This window comes from Macaca nemestrina, chromosome 5 (genome assembly GCF_043159975.1).
Source record: "Macaca nemestrina isolate mMacNem1 chromosome 5, mMacNem.hap1, whole genome shotgun sequence".
NCBI classification, from domain to species: domain Eukaryota; kingdom Metazoa; phylum Chordata; class Mammalia; order Primates; family Cercopithecidae; genus Macaca; species Macaca nemestrina.
This window is the reverse complement of record NC_092129.1, coordinates 128,900,661-128,921,407: the sequence shown is the minus strand read 5'-3', so window position 1 is coordinate 128,921,407 and position 20,747 is coordinate 128,900,661. Positions and strand designations below refer to the sequence as shown.

Here is a 20,747-nt window from a genome sequence, read left to right as displayed (position 1 = left end):
AGCATATGGTGGCACCGGGTGGATTCTAGGATTTGAAAATATGTATTTCTCACCTCATACTGCTCTCATTAGTGAAATATTATAATGTACAATTCATAGTCTTTTCAAGAGTACTTTAACATAAGCAGTTCTCATGGATACACTGGCTTAAGAACCTCACTCCCACTTAAGTTACAGTTTCACAGTACTTCCTCAGTATTGCACGCAATACATATGCATGAGATGGACTCAGCCTTTACTGGACTATTGTTAAGGAAAAGAAAATATTTTCTCATCTTTGAAACTAACACAGAAATCTTGCAAAATGTATTGTTACTGTGAAAAGTTTGTTAATGATGCTTTTGTTGTTAATACTGTCCGTGCACTCTTTGATTTTTTTTTACTTCTTTTATTAAAGTAATTTAACCAGTTTATGCCTACCTTTTCCTCTGATTAGTTTTGTGTTATTGGAATACAGCTTCTTTTCATATCTTTAGAGAGTTCTAGTTTATTTCCCATAAGTTCTGTCAATTGAAATGGTATGTGCGTCTGAGAATTCACTGTTAGTCTTTTGGTAAGATGTATAGGTAGATTTCCTGCTAATGTTAACTGGAAATAGGTGTACATATGATTTCTGGCAGTGGTCTTTACTAAATAGATTCTACGGGTTGCAACCAATCTGTGAAGTCTTTGTGCAAACATAAAAATAAAACTAATCTTTAGGTGTCACATTATAACATTTAAAGTACTTTCATACGTACTACCTCATTTGAAACTGAAATAATCTGATATAGATTTTAATTGTCACCTAGGACTCTGAGAAGTAAGAGCTTCTAGAAACTGAGAGATAAAGGTTTAGAAGGGAATACCTGAAATAATCTCCCTAGAGAAACTAGATGGAGTCCATACAAAATGGGGTTTAATCTTTATTTTGGCTGCAACTTAAATGCTTTGACACCCCAGGCACCTCCTTCCTCTTGGCCTGATTCATCAGGTGCTCCTGGAAACAGGTAATCCCGCAGCTTCAAAACCAGCCCTGTCAGTGAGGCTGTCGCCATCAGAGGTAAAGAACCTCCTCTGGGTCCTTCCAAAATCACCTTGACTTTTTTTCTCTCTTTACATTGAAACCTAGTACAAGACCCTAAAAATGTGTCCTACAATTTTCTCTCTCTTTTTTTTTTTTTTTGCCCTGTAATCTGGAGGTTCTCATGGGAGAAGTGAGAGCAGAAAAGGGAAGCACAGGAACCTACTGAAGAATCCACTTGCAAAGAGTATGTCAAGTGTCTTAAAAACATAACATCGTTTTTACATTTTGAAACCAATCTCAGGAAGCTGTTTTTAATTTTTCCTCATTTTATGGATAGGGATTGATTTGATTATAAAATTTGAGGTTGTAATGTCTCTTTTTTTTTAAAAAAAAAAAAAAATAGGTTGCTGCATCTACCTTTATCCCTGACTGCCTTGAAGTTGAAGGCTCTGTGGCTATCTGACAACCAGTCCCAGCCCCTGCTTACATTCCAGACAGACACAGACTACACCACGGGAGAGAAGATTTTAACCTGTGTCTTACTTCCTCAGCTGCCTTCTGAACCTACTTGTCAAGGTGAATTTAATTTAAGGACAGTATTCACAGGGCCACGAGATTGAGTAGGACCTAATGTCTGTCCATAAGGCCTCTTACTCCTTCATGTGATTGTGTTATATCTAGTCTGCACCTAGAGCCGGCTAGGGTGAGGACACTGTGGGACTCTTCCGGAAAGGTTACCCTACATCCTTGCAGAAGGGCCGCTCATATCTATTTATCATGTTTGAAATTCCATAAGCAGTTTTTTGGTTTTGAATTATAGCTAAGGCTGAAAATACAATACTTCTAAAAGTGGTAACAGAGTCTCTTAAAATCCAAACTGATAGTTCAGGGGATTAGTACCAACACCACTGGCATACTGTTTTTAAGCCATTGAATTATTTTGAGTCATTGTATCTTTGTTTTGTAAACTGCATGGTTAAAAAAAAAAATTCACGTTAACATCAAAATGCTATCATAAACCCTTTGCTGAGGGCTGGGCTTGGTGGAGGGGAACCGGAGTGCCCTGGGGGAATGGGAGCCCAAGTGGGAGGACTTTAAGACCCTAAGGGAAAACGTGGTAGAGTGTGTTACTGAGGAAAGTACTGGTGTCCAACCTGTGCGGCCACATCACTGTCAGGACAGTTTTGAAGTTGCATAAAATAAGTATTTTAAAAGGGACTCTAAATTATGACATTCTGTGATGAAATATTAAACATATTCATTTAGCAGATATTTTATATGATCTCAAATAGAGTTATACATCATTCTAAAAGAAGGGGCAACCTTGCCCCAGGCCTTTTTCTTTTTGTTTTTGAATTTTGTGTGTGTTTGTGTTTTAAAGCCAAACTTGCCACAGAACACCACCCTTCTTTCTGGCGTTCGACCCCTGGGTCCTCCGCATAGATTCTGCCTTGTCAGCTGCAAAGTTCATGGCTTTTACCGGTCACATGAACCGCAGTTCCCTGCTGATGTGGTCTTTGTCACTGCAGAGAATCTGCCTCGCTGTGGTGCGCTGGAGAACTTGGTAAATGATGTCTCTGATGAAGCCTGGAACGAGCGTGCTGTCAACAGAGTCAGTGCAATCCGATTTGTGGAGGATGAGAAAGATGAAGAAGACAATGAGACGGTATGGAAATGCAGATTCTTTGCCTCTGTGGAAGTTCAAAATTAAAAGATTGAGAATGGCACCTAATTAGGATATTCTTTATTTTCAATTAGTATGTTCTCTGCCTTGCCTTGCCTTCAGCATTTAAGAATTTTTTTAGAAGACAAAACTAGGTAATTCTAGGTACTCAGTCACAAAAGGTAAATGAGGCAAATGGAACTCATTTTTTTTTTTTCTTTTTTGAGACAGAGTCTCCCTCTGTCACCCAGGCTGGAGTGCAATGGAGTGATCTCAGCTTACTGCAACTTCCACCTCTTGGGTTCAAGCCATCCCCCGACCTCAGCCTCTCAAGTAACCTCTGCCTCCCGGGTTCAAGCGATTCTCCTGCCTCAGCCTCCTTAGTAGCTGGGATTACAGGCACCTGCCACCACACCCAGCTAATTTTTTGTATTTTTAGTAGAGACAGGATGTCACCATGTTGGTCAGGCTGGTCTTGAACTCCTGACCTCAAGTGATCCACCCATGTTGGCCTCCCAAAGTGCTGGGATTACAGGCACCTGCCACCATGCCCCTCTAATTTTTGTATTTTTTGTAGAGATGGCATTTTACCATGTTGTCCAGGCTGGTCTACAGTTCCTGGACTCAAGTGACCTCCCCACTTAGCCTCCCAAAGTGCTGGGACTACAGGCGTGAGCCACTGTGCCCGGCCTCTTATTGTTGTGTTGTGCTGCTTTTATGGTGCTGCTTTTTATTTGTGATAGTTTTCCCTCCCACTGAAACTTTTTTTTTTAAATTGTTCCCAGTGAATGCTGTCTCTTCCCATGTTGACTCCATTTACTTGCCATGATTTGACTTAGTGCCAGACCTCTGTGCCTTCTTCATGTAACCAGCTCACCTTAGTCTTCTTGTAGAGGGCTTAGGATCTTAGTTGGATTAGTTAACAAGTTTTTGTTCAGAAATTGGAAAATACCAGTCACCCTTACTTTCATCTGTACTTGAAAATGTCTCTCAGACATCCAGCATCTCTAGGTGTTGGTGACAAGGCTTGACATCTTCCTAGCAGTTGACTTTGGTTTCTTAAATTCCTTAAACTAATTTAGATTTTTCTTAAGCAGAACTTAGAGGGTACTTGCAGCCCCAAAACAAAGGCAGTTTTTAAATTTTTGCCTACAGTCTTTGTTATTCCAGTTGTCACCAAATGGGATTTTAGGCCTATACAATCATAAAGGGCAAAACGCAAATTAGGGATGATAAAATTACTCACTGTCAATGACTCTTTAATACTCACCTCAAGACTTGTTAGAGTGTGATTATCACCAGTTACTTCATTGCCTCTTCCAGTATTTTGTTAAGCTAGTTTGGTTCCCCCTAAAGCGCTTGGATAGGCCGTTTAAAAGATGTACACGCTGTTTTATGAGCTAAAGATCATGTATCATATTAAATAATATTTTAAAAATTACTCATACCCTGTTACTTAACTTCCAGTCTTTATTAGAAGAGTGTGAACTTTCATCAGTAGGTCATAGAAATAGTACACACAGCAGCAAAATAAGAAAAGGAAATATTTCCCTCTTGATTTCCTTTTTCTTGCATGCCTCAAGGGTTGAAAAAAGCCAGAATCGCTTTGGGTAAGAGTAGAACATTATAGTGACTTTAATTTAGGATTTTTTATTTACTCTTTTATCTTTTTCTTTCCCCACACCCTATAATTATGTCCTAAATTTTAAAATAACTGTTCTTGCTGCTTATGGAGATTTTTATTTTATAGTAATTTCATATATTTATAAGTATTCTTTTATTCTAAAAGTAATCCTTCTATAGTAACGAGGTAAGTTATATGGAACACTTTCCCTTTCCCTTAACTACCAGTGAGCAGTTGATAAATGCACATACCTCCAAAGAAAGCTTTTCCACCCGCTTTAACTCAGAATTTCTAAGAAGGTAACATTTGTTTTGGAATGCAAATGCCTTGAAGCTGCATGTTTTGAAGAAGTAGTGGAATAAAACCAAAACACTCACTCCACTGTTTGTTTTTAGAGAACACTTCTAAGGCGAGCCACTCCACACCCAGGGGAGTTAAAGCACATGAAAAAGACAGTGGAGAATTTACGGAATGACATGAATGCTGCTAAAGGACTGGACTCAAACAAAAACGAGGTCAATCATGCCATTGACCGAGTGACCACTTCTGTGTAGAGTTTCACCTCCGAGTTTTACCTCCTGTGTCTTCCTCTGCTGTCCAGACGTTCCTGTCTGCTTCCGGGGAGCCTCACGTGCTCCTTGTCTTAGCTAACCAGCCCCCGCGCGCCATCCTCCCGTGGAGTGTGGGGAAGCTGCTGTCTCCCAGGAAGTGCCTTACTCGTCCCGCAACCAGTCAGCCACCAGTGGTCTCCCGGCGTGATTTTTTTTTTTTTTTAAATTTCAGTTGTTTGTAATAAGTAGAATACACTACTGTAAACATACGACCTTTGTTTTTGTCTTATGTTGGGATAAGGGAGAGCAGAAAGGGGAATTTTTATCCTACTCCCTTCCATAAAGTGCTGGGACATTTTGAATCCCCCAGGTTCCCTTGGACCTACTGATGAGAGATAGTTTTATGTATGGGGAAAAATGGATACTTTTTAAACCTTTTTTGGCAGCTCAGATGGTGTAAATTTTAAAATTTTGTATAGGTATTTCGTAACAAAAATATGTATTTCTTTTTTGTTATTTTATCTTGAAGACGGTACATATTTTAGTATTTGTGCAGAGAAACAAGTCCTAAAGTATTTGTTTTTATTTGTACCATCCACTTGTGCCTTACTGTATCCTGTGTCATGTCCAATCAGTTGTAAACAATGGCATCTCTGAACAGTGAGATGAGAATAGGAATGTGGTATTTTAAAGCAGTGTTGTATTTTAATCAGTAATCTACCTGGCGGATTTGTTTTTAACCAAAAAGATGAATTATCAATGATTTGTAATTGTATCGGTTGATTTTTTTTTGAAAAGATGAACCAAAGGATTTGACTGCTAATATTTTATTCCTTACACTTTAACTTTTTCTGAATAAGTCTCTCATAATGAGCGCAGTGTCAGACTGCACCTACTCTGATGGTATGTGCCATTTGTAAAATAAAATAGATCAGAAAAGCACAAAAAGAGAAAACTGGTTCAGACATTCAGTGGGCAAATAAATTATGTACTGCAAAAGAATGATTTTTATTCAAGAAAGCTTTAAAAGTTTTATATCCAGATATACAACCACAATAAAGCAAAATAACCTATCAAAATAGAAATGTTGCTATCTTTATGAGTGCAATTTAATTTGTAAATAGAGTTTGAATCAAAGTATCAGAAAATACTGCTTCAAGATTTAATTTTCAATCTGCAAATTTAAGGGATATTGGGAAAAGTTTTGGTGTGTTTCTGTTGACTTCTTTTTTGTACGCTGTGATAAAAGAGAAATGAAAAGTGCCAGTCACTGTGTGGTGTCTAGGAAAATCATATCTATATTTTTTTCCTCCAAGAAATAAATTCTTCCTGGACATTGGCCATACAGCTTTTAAAAATTATTACTTTGTATGTTCAAGTGATAGCAGGTAGCCAAATTCTTTGGCAGTGTGCTCTGGTCTATTACATATTTAAATTACCCATCAGTTGTGAGTGACCTCCTGTGGGACTTGCATTCACACAGGGCAGAGCCCAGAATTGCCTTTGACTCTGGCTAGTAATTTTGGGTTGTGGCAGTCTGGCCAAGTGGACTGCTTAGAAACCCGTCTTCAACCAACCAAATACAATACTTTCTTTTACTTCTATATATTTACTTATTGGGTTCACTTAGCTTTTTTGGCTGTGTGTATGTAAATATGTGTGTATTTTAAAAACTATTAATGGAGCTGAAAGTACGTAGCATATAAGTGAGTTTCGGCTGGTCAATTTTATACCTTGCTCCCTAATCTGTGCATAGCAATTTTCTTTTCTCTATTTTAAGGTTTTTTGACATCCTCTATTTTGTTTTAACCTTATAAAGATGATGCCACTAACTCATGGACTGATTATATATAAGCAAATTGTTTTATTTAATGGGAATTGTCTTGACGTGGAAGAACAAGTAGAACTTGCATGGCGTGTTTTGTTTTTTTTATATAAAGCCCATCCTTTACTACTCAGTTCATCATGGCTTTTCTGGACTGGAGGTGGACAGAATGGCATGTGTGTGCTTACATTTTCCTAGGAAATGTCACGCACCTAGTTTATTTCCTTTGGCCTGTCTCCTTTAGTTCATTTTCACTTGGTTTGCTTTTTGTTTTCATTTTGGGGGATTTTGTTTGTTTCCCCTCTTCCTTTGAGAGGAAAATGTTACTTTCATCTTAATCTTTTATGCTGGGGACCCTGTAGTGCTCTTGAACTTCAGGGTTCTGGAACCAAACTGAAGCTTCACAGTGGAAACAGCATCAACCAGACAGTTCTGCCCTGAGAACATGCCAAGCCGTTTCCAAGAAGGCCCCTCTCGTAGTTAGAAGAAAAACTTGATTATGTGAAAGGATACCTTTCTCTGTCAGTGCCCCTCCCCCGTCCCCATCCAGCCCTTCCTTTAGGAAAGGGAGGAGTACAGTATATGGCTGGCTGTTTGTCTTGTGGGAGTGACAGGTGAAAGCAGGAAAGGAGGTTAGTATGACCTGTTCACCCACTTTTATTTTTTTTTTCCCATAGCTAGTTATTTCTTCTTTTTAGCAAGAAAATAATGCCTCAGTGGGTAAAAGAGCCAACAAAAAAAAAAAAAAAAAAAAAAGAGAGGAAGTGGAAATAAAGTCATTGATAATGAAAAGAGGGATTGGTAAGAAATCATAAAATGTTTGCCTGGATATTGTCTTTTTTCTGGAGAGTTTGGAGGAATGGTCCTGAGTGACCCAATCTTTCTGTCTGAAAACATACTAGCTGGCTGTCAATGAGGTGAGCAGGCAAGGTGGGATCACTCACACCAGCCTCTCACAGCAGCACTTCTGCCATCTCCTGTGAAATCTACCACACCCAACAAGACATGCTTAGTGAATGGGGTGAAGGCTGGGAAAATTCTGTGTCTGAGAGTTACTCTGAACAGCCAGTCCTGCTCTGGTGAAAATGACTGACGCTTGGTTGGCCACAGTGGCTCACAGCTGTAATGCCAGCACTTTGGGAGTCTGAGGCGGGCGGATCACAAGGTCAGGAGTTCGAGACCAGCCTGGCCAACATGGTGAAAAGCTGTCTCTACTAAAAATGCAAAAAATTAGCCTGGCCTGGTGGTGCGCACCTATAATCTGAGCTACTCAGGAGGCTGAGGCACGAGAATTGCTTGAACTTGGGAGGCAGAAGTTGCAGTGAGTCCAGGTCGTGCCACTGCACTCCACCCTGGGCGACAGTGCAAGACTGTCTTAGAGAAAAAAAGAAAATGAGTGATGCTGTGCTCTGGGCATGCTGCTAGTGTGTGGCAGGGCTGCAGCAGCACTCTCAAGGGACTGCATTGCAGCTGCTTATTAATAGAAGGCGATTAGGGACATTGCCACTCAGTGACATCTATGGAGAGTTGAAATCTCACTTCACCATTATTGTTGTCTTACCTCATCCAATTTTCCAAAGAGCCAATTAAACGTAACTTTATTACGGAAAATTCAAAACATACAAAAGTAGAATAATCATTGACCCTCCTATAGCTATCACTTAACTTCAATAATTAGAAACACAAGACTAAGGCATTTATAAGGAACCAAATGTGTTATGCATGTATTTAAAATATATATATTATGTTTTAAAATACATCTATAAGAAAGTGCACAATGAAGCATTTTTTTAAAAGCTCTAGAAAAGCAAGCAAATGTGTTTTTTAAAACTGCTTTGGATTTACAATTTTTGAGTCAACATGCCAGTGGAATCATGCATATGGATATAGGTCTGAATCCCAGCGTGCCACGTAGGTTTGGACAAACTGTTTAACCTCTCTGGGCCTCAGGTCCTTCATCTCTAAAATGGGGCAGTAATACTCCTTTCAGGCTTAGAGTGAGGATTAAGTGGGATACATAAAACATACGCTCTCAGGAAGTGGGTGGCTGCTGTTATTACAGGTCTTGCTGTTTTTGTTGTTATAGTAGTGTTATTAGCAGCTCTGCAATTCCTGCCACCAAGCCAACAGTGTGTCATCAGATGGGTAGTGTTCTCAGGAATGAGGACACACACTAGTTCTGATGGAGAAAACTTTATTTGAAAACTGTTTCGCCTGTGGTTTTATATATAGACTCCTGCATTATGTAATGGATGGTGGAGATATTAATTTGTCCTGTGTGCTTACTTAATGGTAGGTCTAGCAATGGTCTCATGGTAACCACCTCATTTTAACCAGACTTACTAAGTAGCTGTCCTTAAGGTAAAACTAGATCCTGCCAAGAAACCATGAGACAGCTAGTTGAGGATAGGGTCTCCTTTTCCAGAAAATGTCCCCCTCTTTGTCATAACCTCGGTTTTCTAGGTTCAGGTCTCTGGTGCTCATTTTGCCTTGTCTCTCTCTTTCACCCTGGATTTTCATAACATCTCCTTTTTTACCTCTTGCTTTGTTCTGTCTCCTTTCTCTCAATGGAGGCTTTCATATATCAGGAGGGACGAGTCAATTTAAGACATGGATCATCCACGGAGAAAAACCTGCTGGAACAAATAAATTAGTGCAGCCTGACGTGGGGCATGTAGAGAACACTCCCATCTTATTGGAGTGGTTTCCTTTTTTAAAAAGCAGACAGCTGGTGGGAAAAGGAAACCAGAAGAACCTGATCTGTTACTTGTATTCAGTGGGCTGTGTGGAAGATTGGAGATGAGGTTTTGTGTCTAGCAGTTGGCCTGGCAGTTGGCCAGAAGGATAGTGTTAACTTTAAACTCCGAGAGTGGGTAGCCATTGTGACAAGCATGGATTTTAGCCAAGGGCTCTTGAGTTCTGACTGGACAAGAACCTGACTGGGTCAATCCTCCAAGTTTCTTTTTTTTTTCTTTCTTTCTTTTGAGACAGAGTCTTGCTCTGTCACCCAGGCTGGAGTGCAGTGCAATCTCAGCTCACTGCAACCTCCGCCTCCCAGGTTCAAATGATTCTCCTGCCTCAGCCTCCCGAGTAGCTGGAATTCCAGGTGCACGCCACCATGCCTGGCTAATTTTTGTATTTTTAGTAGACACAGGGTTTCGCCATGTTGCCCAGGCTGGTCTCAAACCCCTGGCCTCAAGTGATCCACCCGCCTTAGCCTCCTAAAGTGCTGGGATTACAGGCGTGAGCCACTGTGCCCGGCCCCAAGTTTCTTTTGCAGCATCAACAATTAACTTCTAAACAAAAAAACGAGCTGCCCTTTTTTACAGTAAGACACTACTATGAACTACAGCAGCCATTCACTGAGTACTTAACCATGTGCCCTACACTGACCTAGCTGAACACAGCCTCAGCTTTCCAGAATACCACCATGAGGTAGATGTACCATTTCCTTTGTGCAAAGCAGATAATTAAGACTCAAATAATTTTAGGAATTTGCCCAAGATCAAACAGTAAGGGACAAAATCGGAATTCAAATTCACATCTCCATTGACATTTCAATCACCCCTTTATTTTACTTTGCTCCCCACTCCCAGCCAAAGCACTTTAACCTGTAATTGCATTTAAATTTGTATTTATCATAATGGTGATGGTTCCGTTTTTTGTCAAAATTACGTAGACCTAATTTATAGACAAAGACTGGCATGGAACTCAGTGAAATTTAATGAAATTGATGCAGAATTGGGCCTTCGTTTGTGTCTAGTGGTTGCAAACACTGTGATTCTGCATTCTCTAACCCAGGGGTCCCCAACCTGTACCCCAGGGCCAGGTACCAGTTCTTGGCCTGTTAGGAACTGGGCCGCACAGCAGGAGGTGAGCAGTGGGCCAGCAAGCATTACCGCTTGAGCTCCGCCTCCTGGCAGATCAGCAGCAGCATTAAATTCTAATAGGAGCACAAACCCTATTGTGAACTGCACATGCAAGGGATCTAGGTTGCATGCTTGTTATGAAAATCTAATGCCTGATGATCTGTCACTGTCTCCCATCACCCCCAGATGAGGCCATCGAGTTGCAGAAAAACAAGCTCAGGGCTCCCACTGATTCTACGTTATGATGAGTTGTATAATTTTTATTATATATAATTAATATATATAATTAATATATAATATATTATTATATATTATAATGTAATAACAATAGAAATAAAGTGCATGGTAAGTGTCATGGACTTAAATCATCCTGATGCCATCCCCCCTCACTGGTCTGTGGAAAAATTATCTTCCATGAAACTGGTCCTTGGTGCCAAAAAAATTTGGAACCACTGCTCTAACCCTCCCACCACCTTCACTCACTTCCTGTATGTTGTCCTGGGCTGGCTAAGTGCTATGGAAATGTTCATGGGGGTCTTTGTTCTGCCATCTCAAACTGTGCAAATTCTAAGAAACTTGGAAGATAAAGTATTTGGCTAGTGGGAAAAAAAATTGATAATGTTTTCAACATTAACTGGAGTGACAGTTTGGTAATCAGCTCTCTGAGAAAGCTTCAGCATATTCCGAAAATTGGCAGTTAGCTCCAGAGTGAGCTAATTAGTTAGGAATGACTTTTAATACTCACTACCTTTAATAGCCTACCCTTGGAGAAAAGACAGATAATGAACACTTGGAAATCTATGGTGCTGCAACTTGACCTTCATGCCATTTGGGGGAAATGAGAAAGATGACTCATAATTTATTATTTAAAGAATCCTCCTTTTATAATGTGTTATTGTGAAAGATTTGACAAATAATGATTGCTCCTTTAGGAACTCTCATTTAATCAAAGAATCAGAAAACAGGAAGAATAGAAAACTTGTGTGACTAAGCAATGTTTAATCTTATTTGAAACTGGCTCCACCACCCTGGTGATAGAAAGAGAAGGTCCTATGGAGTCTTCCCATAGCAAGAAACCCGGCTTGTAACAGGGTATAATAGAGTGACACCCCACACCTGATGCCCAGTAAATGCAGAGTCTGCAAATGCCTCTCTTTTGAGGCTTTCTCAAGGTAAGTCATAAATGAAGTCTTACTAAACAAGCTGCTTGCCAACAGTTGCCCAGGCACCCCATGGGACTGCACTTCACTGAGCATCTGAAGAAAGTATTCATTGGAAATGGGCTCTCCTGGGAGACTGTCTGGATCCCGAGTGTTTGGCGTTCATGTTCCCACACCTGGCTGCTGCTTCTTGCCCTTGCTTAGCTGTAGGTGTGAGTGCTTGTTTGTTTAAACCTCTCTCAGCACTGCTTGGGAAAACAAAACAACATGGTTACTTGTCTGGGCATTGAATGTTCTTCCTGAATTTTGGTCCTGCCCATTGGCCCAGAGGCGTAATGGGTGGGGCAAGTTTCGGGGTTAGTTTGGAAAGTTTCAAGAAGAAGCTATGGGCTGGGTCTGTTAGGTTGGGATTGCTCTTGGTTTTAATCCTTTCGGAATGTCTGAGGGTCAGGAGCATTGCCATTGATGGCTATGGGAGTTGTCAGGCTGTGACTCTCTTTCTCACAGAGAATGCCAGAGGCACCCGGGAAGGCATTTGCCAGGGCTCTGACAGATGTAAAGTAAGCCTCATCCATGTTGTGTTCTCACCGGGACACCTGGAAGGTGTTCAATGTAGAAAAGTCACGAGCTAGATGAGATACCAGCTTGATGTCAACTCCCTCCCCAACAATGGCTGCCTGTCTTCATCTTAATGCCTGCCAGCAGGTAAAGGGCGTGTGCCCCTGGGACCTGGGTAGCAGCAGTCCTTGGGAAACCCAGGGTTTGTCATCTGTAGTCACTTGACCCTTGGTAAATTACCTAACCTTTTATTCCACATCTCAGTGAGAGCAAATCCATGTAGCAATTAGGTTGTTAGAAGAAATGATGTTGACAACCAGATGTGAAGCTCTGATATGGTTCTTTTCTGCTATCATAGCTACTGGCTCTTTAAAGAACTGGTACAATGTGGGGGGCAGAAAAACCACATCATGCAGTGATGTTGCTCAGTCAGGCATACAGCTAGAGAAGAGCTATCTCTATCCTTAGCTCCTTAGGTTTGTCCAGGGCTGCTCAGTGTGGCTGACCCTGTCTTGCTCACTCTCATGTAACCTGGCACCTACTGCAGTATCCTCTTCTTCTTGAAGGCTGTATTGCGCAGCAGTTTCCAAACTTGAGCATGCATTGGAACCCCCTGGTGTCAGTGTTAAAGCAGATTGCTGGACCCCACGCTCAGAGTCTGATTCCGTAGGTCTAGTGTGGGGCCTGAGAATTTGCACCTCTAACGTGTTCTTAGGTGCTGCTGCTGCTACTGGTCCAGGGAACATACTTAGAGAACCACTGCTCTAGTGTGCTGGAAGGAGCAGGAGCTTTGGAGTTAAGCAGATTTAAATCCAGCTGTGGCACTTACTTAATGTTGTGACCTTGAGAGATTTTTCTTAATTTCCCCAAGTCTTAGTGAACTCATCTGTAAAATGGGAATAATACTTACTTCAAGACTTTCTAGAGAATTAGATGACAGAGCACATAGAAGGTTTTTAGCAATTACCACTCTTTTTGCTATCCTGAAATGCATCGTATTTGCTCCATATGGGGAGTCACAAGAACATCTGGTCTCCTTAGCGATGTGCTGACCTTTAGGCTCTTCTTGCTAATCTATACAAGCTAATAGGAGTAGAGGAAGTGCTAACAGAAGTAGAAAGCATACTTGCCTCTGGGTGAGTGCCTAAGGGGAAGACTGAAAATGCAGATGGCTGACGTAGTTAGAATATATTAACACTTCCTGACTTGCCTGGTGGCTTATCAGCCCACACACCGTGGACTTTCAGTGAGCAGGAACAAAATCTGTGCCTGACATTCAGGTCACAAATCTCCCAACCCACAATCTGTCCTTACACCTGGGCTTTTGGAAGAAATCTTCCAATCTTGGTATTTCAGATTGGGAAACACCCAAGCTCAGGATCTCCAACCTCATCTGTATTCTTCATGTAGCATGACAATCATTTTAGTGTCCTTAGGAAACAAGTTGCCTTATTCAACTGTTCCAAGGTTTCATGACTCTCTCCAAATGCATTATCCCCTTGTCACACTAAGGATGATCCTCAAAATAGGTAACTGGTATGGAAATATATGGTAATACATAGACCAATACACACATTTTAGAAACTCCCTTTTTTTTATCATATAAAGCAATATTATATGTATCATAAAACTACTTCTCTAGAGATCTGAGTAGTAGTTCTAATCATTTATGATATTGCATAATTATGCATATAATATATTCATAATTTTTGCATCTTTAGGGCTTATTTAATGTAGGTGGCTGCTATCTAAATGATGCCCTTCCCTGGGCCACCATTTGCTTTGGGAACAACATCAAACTTTTTTGATAGCATTCCTATTAAAATACTCAAGTCCAGGGGCTCTTAAACTATAACCCATTGCCTCTTTTTATAAATAAAGTTTTCTTGGAACATGAATATGTCCCTTTTTAAATGTGCAGGGACCAAATGGCACTCAAAGCCAAAAATATTGATTATTTGACCCTTTATTGACAGTTTGCAGGGGTTTCTGCCTCTAGTCAGTCAATAGGTGCAACCTGCTACCTTTTGCCACCAGAGGGCGTTGGATGTGTCACCTGGTTATCACAGCCAGACACCAGTCTGGACAAATGGGCAAAACTCAGAGAGCCTGTCTCTTGTTCCCTACCAACAGCAAGACCTGCCCTGCCACTTGCTATGCCAACACTGGGATGCTTTGCAACAAATGCCTGGGGCCACCCCCTTCTCAGGCTGCTCAGGATCTGTAGCACACCCTCAACACTCTGTTGGGTCCCAATGCTATTATGTTTGGGGACCCTAGTGTTATCTTACATTTCTGTTCAATTTTCTTAAAGGATGGGCTGTATGCCTGGCTAAGCAACATCATTGCATGATGTGTAGACTCCATGAATGAAACTATCTAGCATCCTGTAGGAAGAGATGCAATATTTTTTAAATGGCCAAGGCAGTACATTTAGACACTGAATGTCAGTCTTCTTTTATGGAGGAAATAAAGGCTTTCATGAGTGAATTGCTAGTTTTTATTCCCTGCTACCCACACCCACAGAATGCCTTTGCTGGACTCTGTCCTCTCCCAGACCTCACTTCCTCATCACAGCTAGCTCTTCCAGCCACTCTCTGATCCTTTTTCTCTTAGAGTTTGCTCCATCAATGATCCATTTTGTCCCATCTCAGCAGCTTCTATAAGCATGTTTAAATACCATTCTAAATAAGCAAAAAACCTTGATCACCTAGCTCAACAACCTAGAGCCACTGCACCCAGCCCTGATAGGCATTGTTTCTAAATCTTTGTGACTACTTTTACTCAACTTTAATTGTTTCAAGTATTTTCATTACAATCTTTGAATTAGGAATAGAAAATTGAATTGGCAAATAGGAAAATTGTTTTTTGATTACTACGTGAAGACTTATTCTAAAGACCAATTTACTTTTTGCTTTACTTTTAACTTCTGAGTCCCTGAGAAATAGACTCTTAAGTCCCCTCCATCGTTGTCTTCCTTACTCTTCTCTGCCAAGGTTCTTAAAACAGGTGTATTCTTGTTCTCCCCGCTTCTAAGTTTCCACGCACTACCGTGAAAACTCTGGCTCCCATCCACAGCATGGTGGAACTGCTCTAGCCAGGTCAGCAGACCTCTGGGCCACATCCGATGGACACTGATTCAGCTCTTACCTTTCTAGAACTGTCTGCTGCATTTGACTCTGGGGAATGCTCCCTCTTTCTCGAAATTTCTACCTCAGTGCTTTTTCAACTTTTCTGACTGCAACTCAACTTTCTTGAAGGAACCTGTTATGTAGTAACCCAGTAAACACATACATGTACATAGCTGAAACTTTATCCTTAACTATATGTAAGGAACTCTGATATTTCCAATTTCATTATTTTTAGTGCTAATCAAAACCAAATAAATTGATTTCACAACTCATTAACAGGTCATGTCTTGCAACTTGAACCCTTATGCTTTTGACACGCCTCTGTAATGAGTAAGGAAGTTTCTAGGAAGCTTCTTACCAGTTGATTAGCATCAAACGTATGGTTTAACCTGTAAGAAGCTGTGTTGGAGGAAACCCATTAGCTTGGATGAGAGTGGGAGGAAGGTAAAGAAAAATTAGATGTAATAGGTGTTTGTGGGTGTTGATGGGGTGAAAAAGGGCAGTGATGAGAGGAAGATTGGGTTTGTAAATAGGGCATGTAGGGAGATAAAGAGGATGATTACAAAACCAGGGGAAAGAAATTTGCCTACTTGACAGGCCTATTGTGAAAATTAACTTTCAAAGTGGAAATATTATTTTGTAGTGTGTATTGTACTTTTGGAAGAAAGAGTATATTATTATGAAATAAGAATCACATATGTTTTTTCTCCACCCAATTAAAGATTGATGGAAAAAACTTCACCCAAACTGGAGCATTTTCAGTAGAGAGCTCCATTTTCTTTGCCACTTGACAATGTATTCAGACTAGATTTCTCCACTGCATTTGTGCATCACATCTAGTCAATCACTGGAGACCTCTGCGTGTTTCTTAGGCTGACAGCATTTCAAGCAGAACAGAATCAGCCTAAGAAACTGGATTTTCCAGTACTATGGCTGAGATAAACTTGCCTGTTAACTTCTTAGATTCAGCGCAGACCCCTCTTCTGAGGATTGAATATATGTAAGGCATTGTTTCTTTGTTTGTTTGTTTGTTTTGAGACAGGGTCTCTGTCACCCAGGCTGTAGTGTGATGCTGCGATCATAGTTCACTGCAGTGAGTCACCTTGCCCAGCTAATTAAAAAAAAAAAAAAATTAGAGATGGAGTCTCACTATGTTGCCCAGTCTGGTCTTGAACTCCAGGCCTGAAGTGATCCTTCTGCTTCAGTCTCCTGAGTAGCTGGAGTTACAGGCTAGAGCCACTGCACCTGGCCCTGATAGGCATCATTTCTAAATCCTTGTGGCTACTTATTACTTGACTTTAATTGTCTCAAGTATTTTCTTTATTATCTTTGAATGAAAAACAGGGAAATTGTTTTTTGATCACTACATGAAGGCTTATTCTAAAAACCAATTTACTTTTTCTTTACTGTTTTTGTAACTTGAGTCCCTGGGAAATATACTCTGAGATGCCCATTTGGATGCAGGAGGTTTACTGAGGAGTGCTCTCAACAACACTGGTAAGGAGTGAGGAAAGCAAAACTGGGCAGTGGGAAAAGTGGAACTGCGATGCAACTGCAACTGAGGCTTTGAATGGTCAATAAGGAGCTGGGGATCCCAGCTGAGGCAAGAAAGCAGGCCTTTGTACCCCACAACCAGTAATTAGACGTAGGCTGCCGCTGGAAAGGAGGTGCAAACATGGGCAAGGCAGTTTCCTTTGATAGAGGGCAGTTCCTGTGGAGGGGTTCATGGGTGAGCAATGAGCAGCCAACTCGCTCAACAGCTGGGGCAATGAGCGCCTTCATTCTGAAAGGGCGATCTCAGCTGCACGCTACAATGTGCACTACAGATGTGTTAGTCACTCCAGTCATCTTCAATCTGGTTATTTCCTCAGCATGTATTACATTTCAAACAATTTCTCTTCTAAGACTTGGTTTTTTAAAAAAACTCACTTCTTGGGCCGGGCGCGGTGGCTCACGCCTGTAATCCCAGCACTTTGGGAGGCCAAGGCGGGCAGATCATGAGGTCAAGAGATTGAGACCATCCTGGCCAACGTGGTGAAACCCCGTCTCTACTAAAAATACAAAAATTAGCTGGGTGTGGTGGCATTTGCCTGTAATCCCAGCTACTCAGGAGGCTGAGGCAGGAGAATCGCTTGCACCCAGGAGGTGGAGGTTGCAGTGAGCCAAGATTGTGCCACTGCACTTTAGCATGGCCACAGAGTGAGACTCTGTCTCGAAAAAAAGAAAAAAAAAAAAAAAAGCCGAAAACAAAAACTCACTTTTTAAATTTTAAAGTTCAAGTTGTGCAGGTACATATGCAGGTTTGTAAATAGATAACCTTGTGTCAAGGGATTTTGTTAAGATTTTATGATGAAGACACCAAAAACCATTGAAACAAAAGCAAAAATTGACAAAGGGGATCTAATTAAACTAAAGAGCTTCTGCACAGCCAAAGAAACTATCAACAGAGTAACCAGACAACCTAGAGAATGGGAGAAAATTTTTGCCAGTATGCATCTGACAAAGGTCTAATATCCAGCATCTATAAGAAACTTAAATATATTTATAAGATAAAAACAAACAACCCCATTAAAAAGTGGGCAAAGGACATGAAGAAGACACTATTTAAAAGAAAACATATATGCAGCTGACAAGCATATGAAAAAAAAGCTCTACATCACTGATCATTAGAAATATGCAAATAGGCTGGGCGTGGTGGCTCAAGCCTGTAATCCCAGCACTTTGGGAGGCCGAGACGGGCGGATCACGAGGTCAGGAGATCGAGACCATCTGGCTAACACGGTGAAACCCCGCTTCTACTAAAAATACAAGAAAATCAGCCGGGCGAGGTGGCGGGCGCCTGTAGTCCCAGCTACTCGGGAGGCTGAGGCAGGAGAATGGCGTGAACCCGGGAGGAGGAGCTTGCAGTGAGCCGAGATCGCGCCACTGCACTCCAGCCTGGGGCACAGAGCAAGACTCCGTCTCAAAAAAAAAAAAAAAAAAAAAAAAGCATATATGCAAATAAAAACCACAATGGGATATCATTTCACACCAGTCAGAATGGCTGTTACTAAAAAGTCAAAAAGTAATCCGTGCTGGTGAGGTTGCAGAGAAGAAGGAACACTTATACGCTGTTGGTGGGCGTGTAAGTTAGTTCAACAATTGTAAAAGCTTCACTTTCTATTAGCATGTATTGTTCATGACAAGAGATTAGAAATCATTGATTTATGAAACCAAACTGTCTCCAGATGACCTAAATTATCTTGTGAGCCTGAAGTACCTAGTTTATATTTTCCCCATCTTTCTTGTTACATTGTCTCATTTCTAATCCAGTGAAGGCCTTTGCCTTTGCAGGACAAAACCCTTGATGATACATTTTGTTATTAATAGTGTTAAAATCAAAGGGCTGGAAAGGTAGGATTATTTCACTTTTTTTCAGAGAATATTTTTAGAAATTAATATTACAAGATGGCATACAGTTGACTGACACCATATTTCCTTAATTTCCTACATTCTCTGCTTTCCCATCATCACTGAATTAAAAAAATATATAGTGTGTGCATTCAACATTTTGCTTGAGATATGCCAGGAGAATGGAGAAATAATCCTTTTCATTCTGCTGAAAAGTCCTGAAAAGCAAGACCTCCTTGATTTTTATCAAATGTATGTAGTTACAGTGTATGTCAAATAATGTCATATGAAATTAAGTTTTGCTTTATGTACAAAAAAGGAAATAATTCTAATCACCCCTTAGCTTTCTCCCCATCAAAAAAGCTAGCTAGTTGATTGAATACATTCATGCTATTTTCATTTCATGGTGAAAGTTATCTTGTGAACAGAAATAGCTGCTCTCCTAAGCACAATCATGTGAACCAAAGTGTCGTTCACAAGCATCAGTACTTCTGCAGGGAATTCTGCTGACCACTGTCCCTATTAACCAGATTAAAATCTTCTTTATATCCTATAACAATACATTATACAAACATTGACTGCATAATGGTGCTTATGCTAGAAAATGTTTCCTCAAATCAAAATTTGAAGTGGAAGATGTGATAAGATGTTGTGAAGAAGGCCAATAGTGACCATAATAATCGAAGAGAAAATTCTCTGCAAAGTATTAGAGCTAACACTTAGAAAATAAAAGGCAGCAGTAAAACAGGTACACCCTAAATTAACAAAAAAATTGTATAGCCAGAGAAGATTGTAACCACACTGTGATATCAACCCCATCCTAATGATGCTCCAAGTTCACAATGTTTATATATTGTGCTCTGGGAAAGCATTTCCCCTAATTTAAATTCGCTTCTATTTGAAAAATTAAACTTGTCTTATATGAGCTTTGAAGCATATGAATTCTTATTTTAAGATCTCACTTTTTTGTTTTGATGTTTTAAGTTTTTGTTGTTTTGTTTTGTTTTTAATGTTTTACTGTGCTAATTCCATGATGTATAAATCATTTTAGGTCATTTCTAAGAGAAGAAGTGTTAGTAGATCAAGAAAGGGCTATAGAACTAAGGAAGAAGGATAGGAAGAACGGGAGGAGAAGTGAAGGAAAGGACAGAGAAACTTGGAGAACAATAAACAGCAGAAGACATCCTGGAGACCAAGACGACAAATGGTGTTAAGAAAAGAGCAGCTGTCTACCAGGTGAGGCAGTCTGGCTGTTGGAAAGAGTTTTGACCTCCGTCCAAATCGGGGCTTAGTTTCTCATTATGCAGCTGAAGTTTGTCAGTTAACTGATATTTACTGAGTTCCTGTTACGTGCTAGGCATTGTGGTGATAATGGTAAGACCTACAGAGTGTCCTTGACAAGTTACTTGAAAGCTTGGAACTTCTTTTCCACCATGGATATGATAGTGTTTATCTTATGGGGTTCTTAGAAGGAGTAGGAATGACAAACATGTTATATAACACACTTAATTATGAATGGCATTTCTAATTTTATTAATGTTTTTAGTTGACAAACTTGGGCCTGCTATTTGTATCTTAAGTTTAGAGATCTCACCTTTCCTCTATCCATTCCCAATTGATTATTGAATGGTCTTTAACACGTAAAGAAAAACTGTTTTGTTTGTTTGTTTGTTTTCAGTGTGTTTAGGGTGTGCATTTCCTGGCCCTTCTGCTTCCTTTTCCGGTTGAATGTGCAGATACCTCAAATATAATCTGCTCCCTAAAAGTCAAATTTTCTCTACACCCCATGTCCCAAATCTGCTTCTTTTTCTGAGTGTGTTTTCTGTGCAGTTAATAGCACTGCCACACACAGAGTTACCCCAGCCTGAAACCAGGGTCACCACCACTCCTGCCTATCCATCCTACTACCTTTACCTCCTCCACTCTCATCCCTGCCTCTCCATCTCCATCACCACATCCTGGTTCCTGCC

General features: G+C 40.5%; 1 protein-coding gene and 1 long non-coding RNA gene across 3 annotated transcripts in view; one reads left to right on the top strand and one right to left on the bottom strand.

Annotated features, from left to right (window-relative positions):
• LOC105490836 (leucine rich repeat containing 1) overlaps window positions 1–6,187 on the top strand; it is a 129,585-nt gene extending 123,398 nt beyond the window's left edge. For both annotated transcript variants that reach the window (XM_011756789.3, XM_011756790.2), the window contains exons 12-14: window positions 1,410–1,582; window positions 2,536–2,672; window positions 4,689–6,187. In XM_011756789.3, the coding sequence (XP_011755091.1) occupies window positions 1,410–1,582; window positions 2,536–2,672; window positions 4,689–4,847 (469 nt within the window). In that variant the 3' untranslated portion in view covers window positions 4,848–6,187. The remainder of the gene's footprint in view (window positions 1–1,409; window positions 1,583–2,535; window positions 2,673–4,688) is intronic.
• Window positions 2,562–20,747, bottom strand: part of LOC105490838 (uncharacterized) — a 45,786-nt gene continuing 27,600 nt past the window's right edge. Inside the window, exons 2-3 of the long non-coding RNA XR_011623641.1 lie at window positions 9,207–9,302; window positions 2,562–2,697 (exon numbers count right to left, since the gene is read on the bottom strand). This is a non-coding gene — a long non-coding RNA (uncharacterized lncRNA). The remainder of the gene's footprint in view (window positions 2,698–9,206; window positions 9,303–20,747) is intronic.